At 37.7% G+C, this 13931-nt stretch overlaps 1 protein-coding gene across 3 annotated transcripts in view; it reads right to left on the bottom strand.

Moving 5' to 3' along the window:
- SESN1 (sestrin 1) overlaps positions 1-13931 on the bottom strand; it is a 107319-nt gene that overhangs the window by 14008 nt on the left and 79380 nt on the right. The window contains exons 1-2 of one of the 3 annotated variants that reach the window (XM_067702397.1): positions 7489-7628; positions 594-659 (exon numbers count right to left, since the gene is read on the bottom strand). The exons of 1 other annotated variant lie outside the window; for it this stretch is intronic. In XM_067702397.1, the coding sequence (XP_067558498.1) occupies positions 594-659; positions 7489-7590 (168 nt within the window). In that variant the 5' untranslated portion in view covers positions 7591-7628. Of the gene's footprint in view, positions 1-593; positions 660-7488; positions 7629-13931 lie in introns of those variants that run through there. One more of the 3 variants, XM_067702395.1, reaches the window with a different exon arrangement.

The raw sequence follows: 13931 nt of genomic DNA, 5'->3' as shown, positions 1-13931 counted from the left end.
AAGGCCGGACATTAAAGGCCATCTAGATAGGCTGCTTGCAGACTTGACCAGAATCCAGACATCCAGAGCTAAATCCAGAACCCAGATTTAGATTATCAAATTTGCAGAGCTTGCAAACAGACCCTAATGCCTTTCCTTTTAACAACACCTACTCTCCCTCAATTTACAGAGAACCAAAATTAACTAACAGTAAACAATCCCTGTGAAAACAAAGTATAGGAGCATTTACATATTTAGAATTAAAGATCCAATCTAGCATTGATACCAGCCTGTGGAGTTGGCCAAGACCAAGTAACTCGGCTTATGGGCACACCTAAGCAACATCTGAATATAAGCAGGTGGCATATTATTGGTCAGAAAAAAGTCTTGCCTTTGCTTGATTAAATATGGGTGTTAGAAAAGCATCATGAAATACTAGAAATCAACATGACTATAACAGCTTTTTAATCCCACATATTCACTGCCAAAACATGATGATTAACTTGTGTAGAGCATATTGTTGACCAACAACTTGTTCAGATGCGAAGATGTGGGTCATGAAAACTTTTCCTTAAAAGCATACAGTTCACTATGTACTTTCACAAACAACATACCTCCTTTTCTGGGATGAATCTGCTTGGTCCGTGTCCTAGTGGTCGAGGAATTCTAATTCCAAGTTCCTAGAAAAGAAAACTACACCATCTCAGGCCTCCAGCAGTAAACAACATGAACTGAGGCCACAGGAATGGGAGAGAAAAACAGCCAGTTGAACAGAGACTGGCTTGTTCTGGTGATTTATTTTCATGGCCATATATATATACCAGATCCTCTGTTTGCATCACATAGCTGACAACAGTTTATAATACAACTCTGACTAAAAACAATAAAACCTGTTTCACTAAAACCAGAGTTTTGCATAAAGTACTTGGCAGAAAGTCTAGAACAGAAAGTTCAGCACATAGCAGCCAACCCTGTGGATTGTCAGTGATACAAAATAAGACCAATGTGTTTGTACATCCAAAACCCAACCAATCAAAATATCAATCCTTGTGCATCTTGTCAGGAAATGAAAAAGCCATAACCTCTACCTAGATGTCTTAAACTGAAAGAAATATAATTATTACTACATCTATAATAACACTTCAGAAGAACAGAAATACTATGAAAAATAAAAAAGCTATTTAAATCCACAAAAGAGAAAGTAGTACAGGGCATGGTTTCTCTGTGCTTGAGTAAAACAATTTTAGAGAAATTAATTTTGTTTGTGAGTTTTCCTTAAATTTTTAATTTATAGGATCTCATCAACTTTGCTTATATTATATTTTAGAGGAGCTCAACTAATTAAAATATAAATGGTTTTCTGCCTTTTGACATAGTGAACCTAGAATTCTATACTTTATGTGACAGTGTAGTGTGGTTAACAAAAACTGACAATCTACTGTTAGGCTTCCATCTTTTCCCTCAATACAGTGTGCTAATAGAAATAAAACCAAAATGTAATTCAGACTTTTTTTTTTCTTTTTGAGGCTCATGTCCTATCACTCTAGTCTCTAAACAAAAAACCCCCTCCTTCTTTAACAACTAAATATTAACCCTTGCTTATATAATTACATACAAATATTATTTCTACCCTCTCTCTACTGCTTCCAAAAGTCCTTCATGATATAAACCAGATGCTTTCCTTTTAAAGGAAAAAAAGGGGGGAGGGGGCAGTCAGAGAAGAACATGTGGCAACAATTCAAGAAATCTGGTCCAAGTGAATGAAAACCTTTTGAGCAGAATGGATTTTTAAAAATTAAGCAGGCAGGACAAAATTGAAGAGAATCTTAATTAGGAGAACTCAAGATTCAGATTCAAAGTAGGCTGGATTTGCCAACTAAATCTAAAATTTTATATATGTTTCAAATAATCTTGTATTGGAGGTCAGTGATTTCTTACTCTGATAATTCCACACTTATACTGAAGACAGTAATGTCTAATAACCATGCCCCTCATTAGAGGAGGCACTAAATTCACTGGCCCAGCCATGTATGTGTCTCAATTTTAATATCCTACAATAAATGCAAGGAAAAAACCCACATTCCTGCTATTCAATACATCATCTTGGCACAAATGCAGCCATTTATATAAAATGATGACTCTATTGGCCTTTCTGATTTAATTACATATATTTCTAACAAAATATATTGGGCAAGACTTTAAGGCTAAAAATCAATACCCCTTCTCAGTTCTTTACTATCTTATTTAAACAAAATGCATTTTAGCAAACACCCCATTTCAGGGGTTTATTATTCATTTTCTACCTAAGAGACACTATTCTTATGACTTTAGTATACAAAAGGTGGCATTTCAAAGGAGGAGAAATGGATTATTCAACAAATGATTTTGGTACAACTGGAGAGCCACTCAGAAAAAAGTGAAATTGGAGGCTTAAATCATACTTTACTCCACAATAAATAAGATATAAGTGTAAAAAACAAAAATAAAAAACATTACAGTATTAGAAGAAAATACCTGTGGACTTAGGTCTAAGAATGCCACAAAACCAGGAAATCATAAAATATAAGATTGATAAATTTGATGACATAAAAATAAAGACTTTCATATGGGAAAAATAAACATATAAAGTCAAAAGCAAACAGAAAACTTGGACATATATTTGCAACTCATATAGCAAAGGGCTAAATTTTTTTAATACATAAAGACAAATCACTAAGAAAACCCCCAACAACCTCACAGAAAAATGAACAAAGGACATGGACAGTTCAAAGAAAATGAAATATAAATGGCTGAAAAAATGATCAACCCTCACAATAAAACACTGAGATACAATTTTGCACCTAAAATACTGCTTAAGATCAAAAAGTTTGATGATAGGCTGTGTTGGAGAGGGGGTGGAGAAATAGCCATTCATTGCTTATACTTTCTGATGGGAGTGTTTTGAAGTGTGAGGAAAAAATATCAAGAAACATAAAAGGAGTATAAATTACTACAACCTCTAGGAGGGCAATCTGAAATACTGATCAATATTTAAAAGTTACATACCCTAATCAATAATTCCATCCTAAACATTACCCTATACTCACATTTCTAAAATGTCATGTGTAAAAGTATAATCACTGCAACATTGTTTCTAGTAGTACAAGATTTTATAAAGCAACCTAAGTGCTCATCAATAGAGTACTGTTTCAATAAAGTTTAGTATGATCATAGACTAGAATAGCATGAAGTCCTCACAAAGAATGAAGCAGTTCTATACAAGTTGGCTTTAAAAGATCTCCAAGATATATTATGTGGGGGGAAAAAGACAAAGTATATAATATGTATATATTATGTTACTATTTGTAAGGAAAGGGAAAAAAATTACCAATTCCATTTCTAGGACTTTATCCTACAAATACATTAGCAGCATGTGGATTGTGTATGTGTGTGTGTTTATTTTTTTAAAAATAAGACCAGATTCCTAGCACATGGGCCTCAAAACAAAGAGGTTGAAGTATATTGTTTTGGTTTTATTTCTATACCAAATAGATAGTTTATATATCAAACTTACAAAACAATAGCTTTACAGTTCCAAGAAAGTGACTATTAATGTTTCAGAAATGGAATATTTTCCTATAGGCATGCCAAAGGTCTTTCCCAATGGTCCTTTCTAATTCTCAAGTCTTTGAAAGTCTATCCCTGTAGCCAAATTTAGTGGCCATACTGGTATCACTGTCTCCCCTCTTCCTTGCCTTCAAAGGTCAAATCTTTCTTTTCCAGTTCCTTTAGAAATAGATTCTTTTATGTATTTTATGAAAAATTATGTGTTTTAAAACAGGATGTTAAGAAAAAGCAAACATTCTCAGGAACGGACTATAAACCTATTATGCTAAGAACCTCTTACTGTTAAGATCACATTCATTCCTTGGTGAGGTACCAGTCTAACAAAGCAGGGGACAGAATAGAAGAACTGAAGAAAGGAAAGGAATGGAACGGAGTCTCTGATATTTAAGACTCCAATTTCATTATTTTACTTATGGCTAGTTCTAGGTAAAATAGAATTTTATGAACTCTGAAACTGCATCCCAATTTATCCTAATCCAGATACTGTCAGGAAGCAGGTCATTGATTCCGTCTAGCCTTCCACAGCACACAAATTGAGCTCTTATGGGAAAAGGAAACAGGTGACAATTATCTTGAAAACAGCCAGGAAGTCTGGTTCTAGAGTTGGTGTCTTTAATTAATTACTCTCAAAAGCTCCTCTTTAAGAGCATTTGAGGGACTTCCCCGGTGGCGCAGTGGTTAAGAATCTGCCTCCCAATGCAGGGGACACGGGTTCGAGCCCGGTCTGGGACAATCCCACATGCCGCGGAGCAACTAAGCCCATGCGCCGCAAGTACTCAGCCTGCACTCTAGAGCCTGCAAGCCACAACTACTGAGCCCGCGTGCCACAACTACTGAAGCCCGCGCGCCTACAGCCCGTGCTCTGCAATGAGAAGCCACCATAATGAGAAGCCCATGCACCGCAACCAAGAGTAGCCACCACTCTCCGCAACCAGAGAAAGCCCGTGCACAGCAACGAAGACCCAATGCAGCCAAAAATGAATAAATGAGTAAATAAATTTTTTTAAAAGAGCTTTTGATACTTAAAGGTCTTTTTAGATACCATTATTATTATACAATAGTATTCTTGATTTCTAAAGGGGTAAAAGTTTCAACTTTCTGGAAAACTCACTTTTGAAACACTTCCTAGTCACATGACAAATTAGTTGCTACCCTATTTTCTAGCAGGTATTGATTACAAAAAAAAAAAATAAGGCACTGCAGGTCTTCAATGGTGTGATCGTAAGCCAAACTAAGTGCACTTCATAACGTCCTAAAGGTTCCTTCAATTGTGCCTTCATATGTACCTGTAAGAAACTGAATTACAGACTTTGAACAAATTTTGGCCAATCTAAATTCAAGGAGGCAGAACTTGCCAACAGCAAATGGCCTTGTTGTGAAATGCTAACCACAGCACAAACCTCACAGGCTCTTGGTGAAGGTGTGGCTGGGAAATCTAACATGGGAACTAACAGTCTTCTCCTCTCAACAATCCTCCTAATCAGCATCTTTGAAGACATAGCAACAGCCTCTGCCATCACAACATTGCTGCAAATCTCTGACGCGATATCTGTTTCCTCTACAGTGTATACTAACACACTAATTTTCACAGTATGAAAATTCTCAGCAAATGTTGACAGCACCACAGAATGACTTATGTATGTAATGTATCACTGTATGAATCTGTGTTTATGAATTTACTGTTCTAATCAGATTTTTCAAATTTCTCAGATACATTTATGAATCCATATGAATATCTTTAACCAAAAAAATGAACAGTTTGCCACAAGTGCAAAATGAGAGCATTTGTTGGCTTACAGTGTCTATCTACATGCAAAACTAGTTGAAAAGTAAAAATGATTAGATCACTTCAATCATTTTATTTTTTCTCACTGCACTTGGTACATTATTAAACTGTCTAGATGTCTTAATACTGATAATCACAATAATATTAATTTTGATATTTTAAAAAATTACAAAAGCAGTTCTGTTTGAAACACATTTCAACAAGGCAAAAATATGCTGTGTAAAAAGTAAAAGTTCCCATCCCACTCTTCCTTATTTATGAGAATCATTGCCTATAGCTGGGTGCTAGCCTTTTGACATTTGAAATTTTTAAATAGAAATGAAGAAATCTAGAAGCATTATAAAGAAATCTTCCTATTATAACGACATGTACTAGTGCTTTTTCTAAAATTGTCATTAACTCTTTTATAGGGAATTTAGAAATACTCAAAGTTCAGGTACCTCTTTTTCCAGTGTCTGGTCTTCTATGAAATACATTCTAGAAAAATAAAAACTCACTGACTTCAAAGTACTGGCTTTGTAAGGCTGACTTAGGCCATATGTGTGCCCTATACTTTAGTCAGGAGTTCCATTCCTGGAAAGGGTTTAATTTAAAGGCACTGTGGAAGCTTGCTATTTGAAAGAGTTGTGTTATTAATTCTTTTGTAAAGTGAATAGTTTTCCTATAAAGCACTACTTCCTAATTTATCTTCCCACATGTTGGAGGTTTTAAAAATGAAATACAACTATACAAAGGTTCCTGGTGTCCCGAACACAATCCCATAGGCTCTGTAATCAATGTGCAAGCTATTGATAAAATGTATCTGTATCTTCCAGTTGACATGGCTATATTTAGAGATTCTAGATCTGGGCAAAAACCAGGATTCTGCACACAAATACCACCAGAAATAACAGATTCAAGCACAATGATTGAGGCTCAAAATGAGAACAGATCTGTTACGGCCTGCAAACAGAAACTGTAAATTCTATTTCAACACTTTCACACTCTTTTCTATGATAAAGTTTCAAAGCAACAGTTATGAGACTTTTTTTAGGTTGTTGTATTATCTGGAAACAAGGAGCACATTATGTATCCATGAATGCTAAAATCTAGAAAAAGCATTTGGTGTTCTATAGCCTTCCATGAATGCTAAAATCTAGAAAAAGCATTTGGTGTTCTACAACCTTCAGGAGAAAGTGTCTTCATTTAAGTTTATATGAATATATGTAGTATATCATGGTGTAGACTCCATTTACAAAAAATATATATACATATAAATACTAACACTGAGTCATTTTAGTGGGCAGTAGAGAAATTACCTCGTATTTACATTTCTTTAAGTCAATACTTAAAACATTCTGATTTTAATTACTATTTCTCTACTTTCTCCCTTGCCACCTTTTGAATTAAAGCCTTTTAAAGTTTCAAATTTGAGTTAAAGGTGTATTAGTAACTCTCAAATGGTGCCCTATTTGCAGCCACTTAGGAAAAATACAAAATGTTACAATTAAATAGCTCTTTCTGAAGGCCAATTCAGACACAAAAAGAGATAGTTTAATACAAGAGTAAACGCTGTGCATAACGTCATAGAGCTGGCAGTACATACTTATTCTAGGCAACATCATTTTTAACTGACCGAAATATGTTTCTTTTTCTTTCTTTTTTAAAGTAGGAGGCGAAGAGAGTGAGGGTCCCCGAATAATGTGTTTTGACAAGACGCTGAGGGGGAAAAAAATCCACAGGCTGTTCTACCGTGAGACTAGAGTTTGTTAGGTTTCTTCTGGCTTGTGGAGACTTGTACAGAAGACAACGTTATTTTGTTTCGGAGACTTCCATTTAAATGACCGAGGCAGCTGTCCCTCCCAGCCGCAACATTTTCTGCCCGGGGACGACTCTCGGTGGCAAACGCCCCCCCCCAACACCACTGGCCGCCCCTTCACCTGAGGGGCGCGGGCCAGCCTGCGACGGCCCGCCGGGCAGGGCGGCCGTCCGGGCGGTAGCTCCAGCGGCGCCCTCCCCGGGGAGCGTTCTCCGAAGCTGTTAGGGTGCGAGGGCGGGGAAGCGACGCGACCTCCGTGCAGCCCAAGCAGTTGGCCGGGTGCCCGCCCGCCCACTTGCCCGGTCCCTTGCCCTGGTACCTCGTCCTGGCCGCGGCTCCCGCCACACTGCTTGCAGCCCAGCAGCTCCGAGACGGCCAGCGAGGCCGTATACGCCTCGTTCGCGGCTGTGGCCAGGCGCATGTCAGCGTGAGGACAGCTGCGGACGCGCAAGGGAGCCGCTGCGGACGCGCAAGGGAGCCGCGGCGGCGCGGAGGAGGCGAAAGCTGGCCGGGCTGCCACTCGGCCTCTCAGCTCAGAGGCTGAGCGCCTCAGTCCGTGCTGACGGCTGAGGCAGTGCGGGGCGGGACGGCGCAAACAAACAAGACACGCGGCCCCGCCCCCTCCGTCACTCCGCCGAGTCGGCAGCCGCGCGCGCCAATGGGGGCTCGCAGCGCCGCGGCACCCCGCCCCCTTGGCGCTGAGGAGCGGGCCCTGGCGGGGGGCGGGCTACGCGGCCGGCCGAGAAACAACCTCTAGGGAACGAACTGCCGCGAGGAGCTAATCCTCGGGTCGGAATGGGCTCGGTCCGCCGGGAGCTGTGCGTGCACTGCGGCTGGAAGATGCAGCGCGAGCCGTCGGGTTTCAGTTGAAAGGCAAAAGTGTCCCTGTCCCAGCATCAGCAGCTGAAAGCTTGCCCTCCCTCCACCCGCTCGGGTCCATTTACCTAGAGCCAAACAGCAACCCACCTCTAGGCTGACCCCGACACCACCAGGGGGAATCAAATTCGCTTCACATTTTATGAACTTTTGAAATTTCCCTTCTTTCTTTCCAATAATGCCCAAACAGCGCCTACTGGGCCGCAGAATGAAGAAACAAGTAGGGGACCATGACCCATATTCAATGTAAAATTATTTTGGGTAAGCTATGTAGAAACTATAAATATCACTCTCCTACACAGATAAGCCTTGGTAGCAGATCTCTAAATTTTTTTTCTTCACAAGTATATTCGAAAGCTTTAAAATTGTTTCCTTATAAGCGCCCTAGGTTCTAAAGAAAGAATCTCTCTCTGAAACCTGATGAGGAACGTGAGAAAACAGGTCATAAAGGAACACAAATAACTGACATTGTTGGATCTGGAACACAAATCTCTCAAGTCCTGTGTCAACACTATTTCCTTACAGGGCTCCATTAACTTCTTTTTAAAAAATTAACTCCTAAATTAGGTCTCTTGTTTTGCATGTTTGCCCCGTATTTTCAAAGGCTTACATGCTCAGGTTAAAAAAAAAAAAAAAAGTTGGAACATTCTGATAGAAGGAAACAAGCAGAGTTTAAGTCAATAATACTGACAGACACAGAACCAGGGCTCATAAATGAAAATAAGTTTCAGTCTTAGGAGTGAGGTTAAAATGTCTCAGAGAAAACTGAGTTACTCTTTGAGCTCTTAAAGTGTCACATTTTAAAAGTAGCAGGTTAAAAATGGTTACTTTTTATTTATCTTCTCCAGATAAATAAAATGATGTTATATGTTCTCATACACTGCTTTTGTAAATTGCTAAAGCACCCAAAATATTTTTACTGGTCAAGAAAAGCAATTTGAGGTTAATATTGACATAGAAGAAAAGGTTACAGAGACGTCCAAGCTCTCTTCCTCTGAGCACAGCCACAAAAACAGTCTAATCTGATGCCCACTCAGCCACAAACACACAGGCAAAAATAAACCCAGTAAACCATCTAATTTGCAGCAATATGACATACCCTCCAAGATAAACTGGTTGTAGATGAATAACGTGGAAACATAAATGGACTTGATGTAGGGGTTGTGAGCTATAGAGCTACTTAATGAGGGAAGTATGTGAAAAATGGCTCTAGAAGAGTTGAGCTGTGATTTTATTTTCTGGAAGGAATAAAATAGTGGGGATTAGCTGTCTAGTAGGGCATAACCTTGTCTGTAACATTAAAATATCATTTACAAAATGGAGAATGTTTACCTTTCTATTTTCTAATAAGGCAAGAAAAAGCATGCATTTATTTAGCTAATGCAAAAATGGTTTAAATGCAAATTAGAACTGCAAACTGTGTATACACATGTGTATATATACATATATGTGTGTATATGTGTGTATGTATATATATGTTCATGTTTGATACTTTGTGCTTGATAAATATTTATTGAAGAAACATGTTGAAATTGAATAGGAAGCTCCAATTAGGATCTTTCTCTTTCTTTCTTTCTTTCTTTCTCTTTCTCGCTTCCTTCCTTTCTTTCCTTTCTTTCTTTTTCTTTTCTCTCTCTCCCTCCCTCCTCCTTCTTTGAAAGTTTCAGTTTATTTTGATGCTGCCTTACATAAAAAGAAAAATAATTTTAATATATTCTAATTCAGTCCTTACTGAGACCCTTTCAAGCCATTAAATGTCAAGGTTCCTTTATGGTTTCTATAAAGACTGACTTAAGGTCTTCAAAGAGTACTGATTTTTGCTCTTTTTGATAGAGCAGTAACTGTGAATTAGTCATTCTCTTCTCTAACATAAAAAAGCTGCCTCCAAATTTATTAACCAAGAATTCCAACAGCTGTATTGACCTGCAAATATCATTGTGTAGATCTCACTTCTGGAAATGCTTTGTTCCAAATCATTTAATAAAAAGTTTATATTTTCCAAAGATTTCACTACGTGAGTAGGCCAGATGTCCTGAAGGTGCTTCTGCTAATGAACCCCCAGTGCTAAGCATGTAGTAAACCTCCTGAGCACCGATTAGTAATTGCAAAGGACTACATTTTTGATATTTACCACAGGCTATCATTATAGGCCAGCAGCTATTTACAAAATCTGCTATTTAAACATTTCCTTTCAACATTTTTTTCTTCGATGAAGAATCCTGACATCTAATCCAAGAAGTAAATCTGAAATATTTCCTTTCCTCTAAAAATGTTTTGGGAATTCCCTGGTGGTCCAGTGGTCAGGACTCCGAGCTTTCACTGCCAAGGGTGTGGGTTCAATATCTGGTCGGGGAACTAAGCTCCCACAAGCAATGAGGCACAGCCAAATACATAAATATAAAAATAAAAATGTTTTGGTAAACCTACTCAAACTGTATCAAAGTGAGGTTTTTGCATTTGTCATTAGCAGGAATGGTCTCAACTCTAAATTTTCTCAAGAACGAGATGTTACACCCATGTAAAAGAGTGGTGTCAAATGACTTGATCTGAGCAGAGAGCTATGTGGCATTGAGAGTCCAGACGTGGCCTGGTGGTTCAAGATGGGCTTCCAGAAGGAAGAGATATCTGAGCTAGGGGGCTTAGAGGATTAGTAGAGAGGCCTTGGCAAGAAAATCGGGGAGTGTTTGGGAGAGTAAAGACAGAGTTCTAAGGCAAAGAAACCAGCATGTGCAAAAGCCCACAGGCAGGGGAAAGACTGAGAGTGGTAGTCCGTTAGGAAAACTGAATAAAGGAAGTTCACTGGGGTCTAGAGCACAGGGTATGGAGAGTAATGGATGAAGTTTAGGTAAAACATAAACAGTAAGAAGGGACCTTGTTTAAGATTCATTAAGGACAATAAATTTCATTCTTAAGAGTAGTGTGGAGTTACTAAAAGTTTTAAAGAGTAGAATGACATCAAATTTGCATTTCAGCTAAGGTTTAGGCAAAACTAGAGGCAGGAAGATGAGCTAGGAAGGCTGCTGAGGCAATTCTGTCAAGGCAAGAGGGTGATGTGAAGAACAATGGAAATGAAACAAAGTGTAGGGATGAAGGTGGATTTGTCTCTCCAACATGATAATAAGTTTCTTGAGAAAGGAAATGATGCCTCATACTTTTGTTTTTGAAATTTAGGAGATAAATCTCAACTTATATGCTCTCCTGACCAAGTGGCTTCCCTAAATCCATTAGACTTTAAAAAATATAGTCACCTAATGAAAAAGAATATGTATATTTTAATAGAAAGAATACTAATCAGGCCAAAACGTATAATCACACTTTCATGGACCACATATTAAATCTTGAATTTTCTCATTAACTAAAGGAATTAAAGTACTATAGATCTGTAGATCTATTCTTTAGAAATTATATTTAATAATTGGTTAGATACACATAGCCATGATTTTAGCCATTAAACCAAAGAACTCCTTTAAGAGGGGGAGTGGGATTTGTTAGATTTATGTGGTTTAAGCATTCTTGAAAAAAATGCCGTATTGTCATTTAAAACATTTTTACTTGGAATGAATGCTGGTTTTTAAGATTACTTCTGCTTACTAATTTTGTCAAGATTTTTCTCCTCTAGCTGATATCTTCCTGTTTTTTTTTAATATATAGCTTGCCTGCTAAGCACTTTTTTCCTTTCAACATCACGTTTTGGGTATGTTGAGATCCTTCTAGTACTGAACGTTAATTTTATATTCTCTTATTTGTCCTCTACTTTTTCACTTCTTCAATTTAATTTTTAGAATTATATTACTTATAAAGGAGCAAGAACGTTGACAAATCTTTGCTATCTTTCTCTCCTTTAGGGTTTCTTCTTTTAGAAATGCTCAGTTTTAAATTTCTACATAGGGTTTTAGAAACAGACCATCACTCATATTTGTAAACAAGTAATATTCCAAATAGTGTCAGTGGTTTTAAATTAGAAAATCACTTTCCCTCAAAGAATAAGCATGTTAAATCATGGTCAGGTTTTCCAGGCTAATGATAAGACCAATATATCAGACACTAAGAACTTTACACTTACATGGCAGATACAATTATTTCTATTTTACAAATTTGTAAAACAGAAACTCATGAAATATTGGTAACTTGTCCAAGGTTGTAAAAGTAGTCAAATGCAGACTGAGATCAGAACCTAGGTCTGTCTGAATCCAAAGCAGCAGAAGCTGGGCTGCTTCCTTAAATGAATATTTTTAAAATGTCAATAATGGTATGTTAGCTTAAGTTCTTGATTCTGATGGCAAGAAAAGAGGGCAGGAAGAAAGAAAAATGTATCTCCCTTGCTCATACTCAGGGTGAGATCTGGTTTTAAAAAACAGAAAAGAAAAAAGAAATCATGGAATGAGTGGTCTTGGTCTTTGAGAGCTTCTCTCCTCTATTTCTCTACCCCTGTCATTCCTCTCAGTGTCTCCCCAGACCTTTGGTAACTTCATGCTACCCAAAGCTCCCTCAATAGAGTTTACCCAACTTCCTACCTGCTCCTCACATTACCCCTATTCTTCTTAGAATAACTGGTAGGTATTAGGAAGAAAACAGGCTTCTTATACTAACTCACACTTATTATATGAGGGACTGACATCTCATACTAATTTATTTATTTATTTAGTCTGTCTCAATAGAATGTAAGCTCCATAAAATCAGAATGTTTGTCTTTTTTGTTCACTGCTGTATTTCTCATATCTTAGTGCCCAGCACACAGTAGACCCTCAATAAGAGTGTATTGCATGAGTGAACTCCACAGAGACGTTTCCATTAAAAAAAAAGAAGCTTAACTCAACTGAAAACTTAATAATGAATTTCAAGTTCAATATTCATATAATAAAAGATATGGGCCATCTAGACAAACACTCTTGGAGGCTTTGGGGTCACTATTTAGGCAGACAGGCAGGTTCTGCTTGGGAATCAGCTTGTCCTTTCCAGCTCTACCAAGCAAATTCTGTTTTTCATAGTCTCTTCCCATCTTCCCCTTTGGAACCCCAGATATTCCCAAGCTCCTTTGATTTTTCTGTTCCTGTTTTCCTGCACTACCAAGATAGTGACTATATAGGTTTGGGCAATGGTACATATGGCTGACTTGTTAAGTCAGGCAGGTACTTACAAGTCAGACACTGCCTGTATACATACCATAGTTTGACAAATTCATGAACATTTTGTAACCAAGTCTGGCTTTAAACACCCTGAGGCTTCTCTAAAGTGAAGTGACCGTAAAGAAAGTGTTGAGATATCAAAGTTAGGTGGGAAAATTCATTCATTACGACTTTTAGAAGCTAATTACTTTTCAGCATTGTTGTTGAAGTAAATAAGAAGGAATGGATTTAATCTGGAATAGGATGAGGTTCAAGAAAAAGGTGAGTGTAGTGGGAAACTGAGAGTTAGGTCTTTATCCCATATGTTCTTAGGAGTTACTGAAGGTTTTAAAGAAGGACAAAAAAGAAATACCAACTCAAAAAAAAAAACCAAAAAGGTAATGGAAGATACTTAATGTATGACATGTTCAAGTAGAAAATATTTCTCAGGCAGGCCGTGCATATATACTGTATTGTATTTAAAATAGTTTTTGAACATAGGCAGAACACTCTATGACATAAATCACAGCAAGATCCTTTTTGATCCACCTCCTAGAGTAATGGAAATAAAAACAAAAATAAGCAAATGGGACCTAATTAAATTTAAAAGCTTTTGCACAGCATAGGAAACCATAAACAAGACCAAAAGACAACCCTCAGAATGCGAGAAAGTATTTGCAAACGAAGCAACTGACAAAGGATTAATCTCCAAAATATACAAGCAGCTCATGCAGCTCAATATCAAAAAAACAGAAAACCCAATCCAAAAATGGGCAGAAGA

This window comes from Pseudorca crassidens, chromosome 13 (genome assembly GCF_039906515.1).
Source record: "Pseudorca crassidens isolate mPseCra1 chromosome 13, mPseCra1.hap1, whole genome shotgun sequence".
NCBI classification, from domain to species: domain Eukaryota; kingdom Metazoa; phylum Chordata; class Mammalia; order Artiodactyla; family Delphinidae; genus Pseudorca; species Pseudorca crassidens.
Note: the sequence above shows the minus strand (reverse complement) of the source record. Positions and strands in the feature narration are given on the sequence as shown.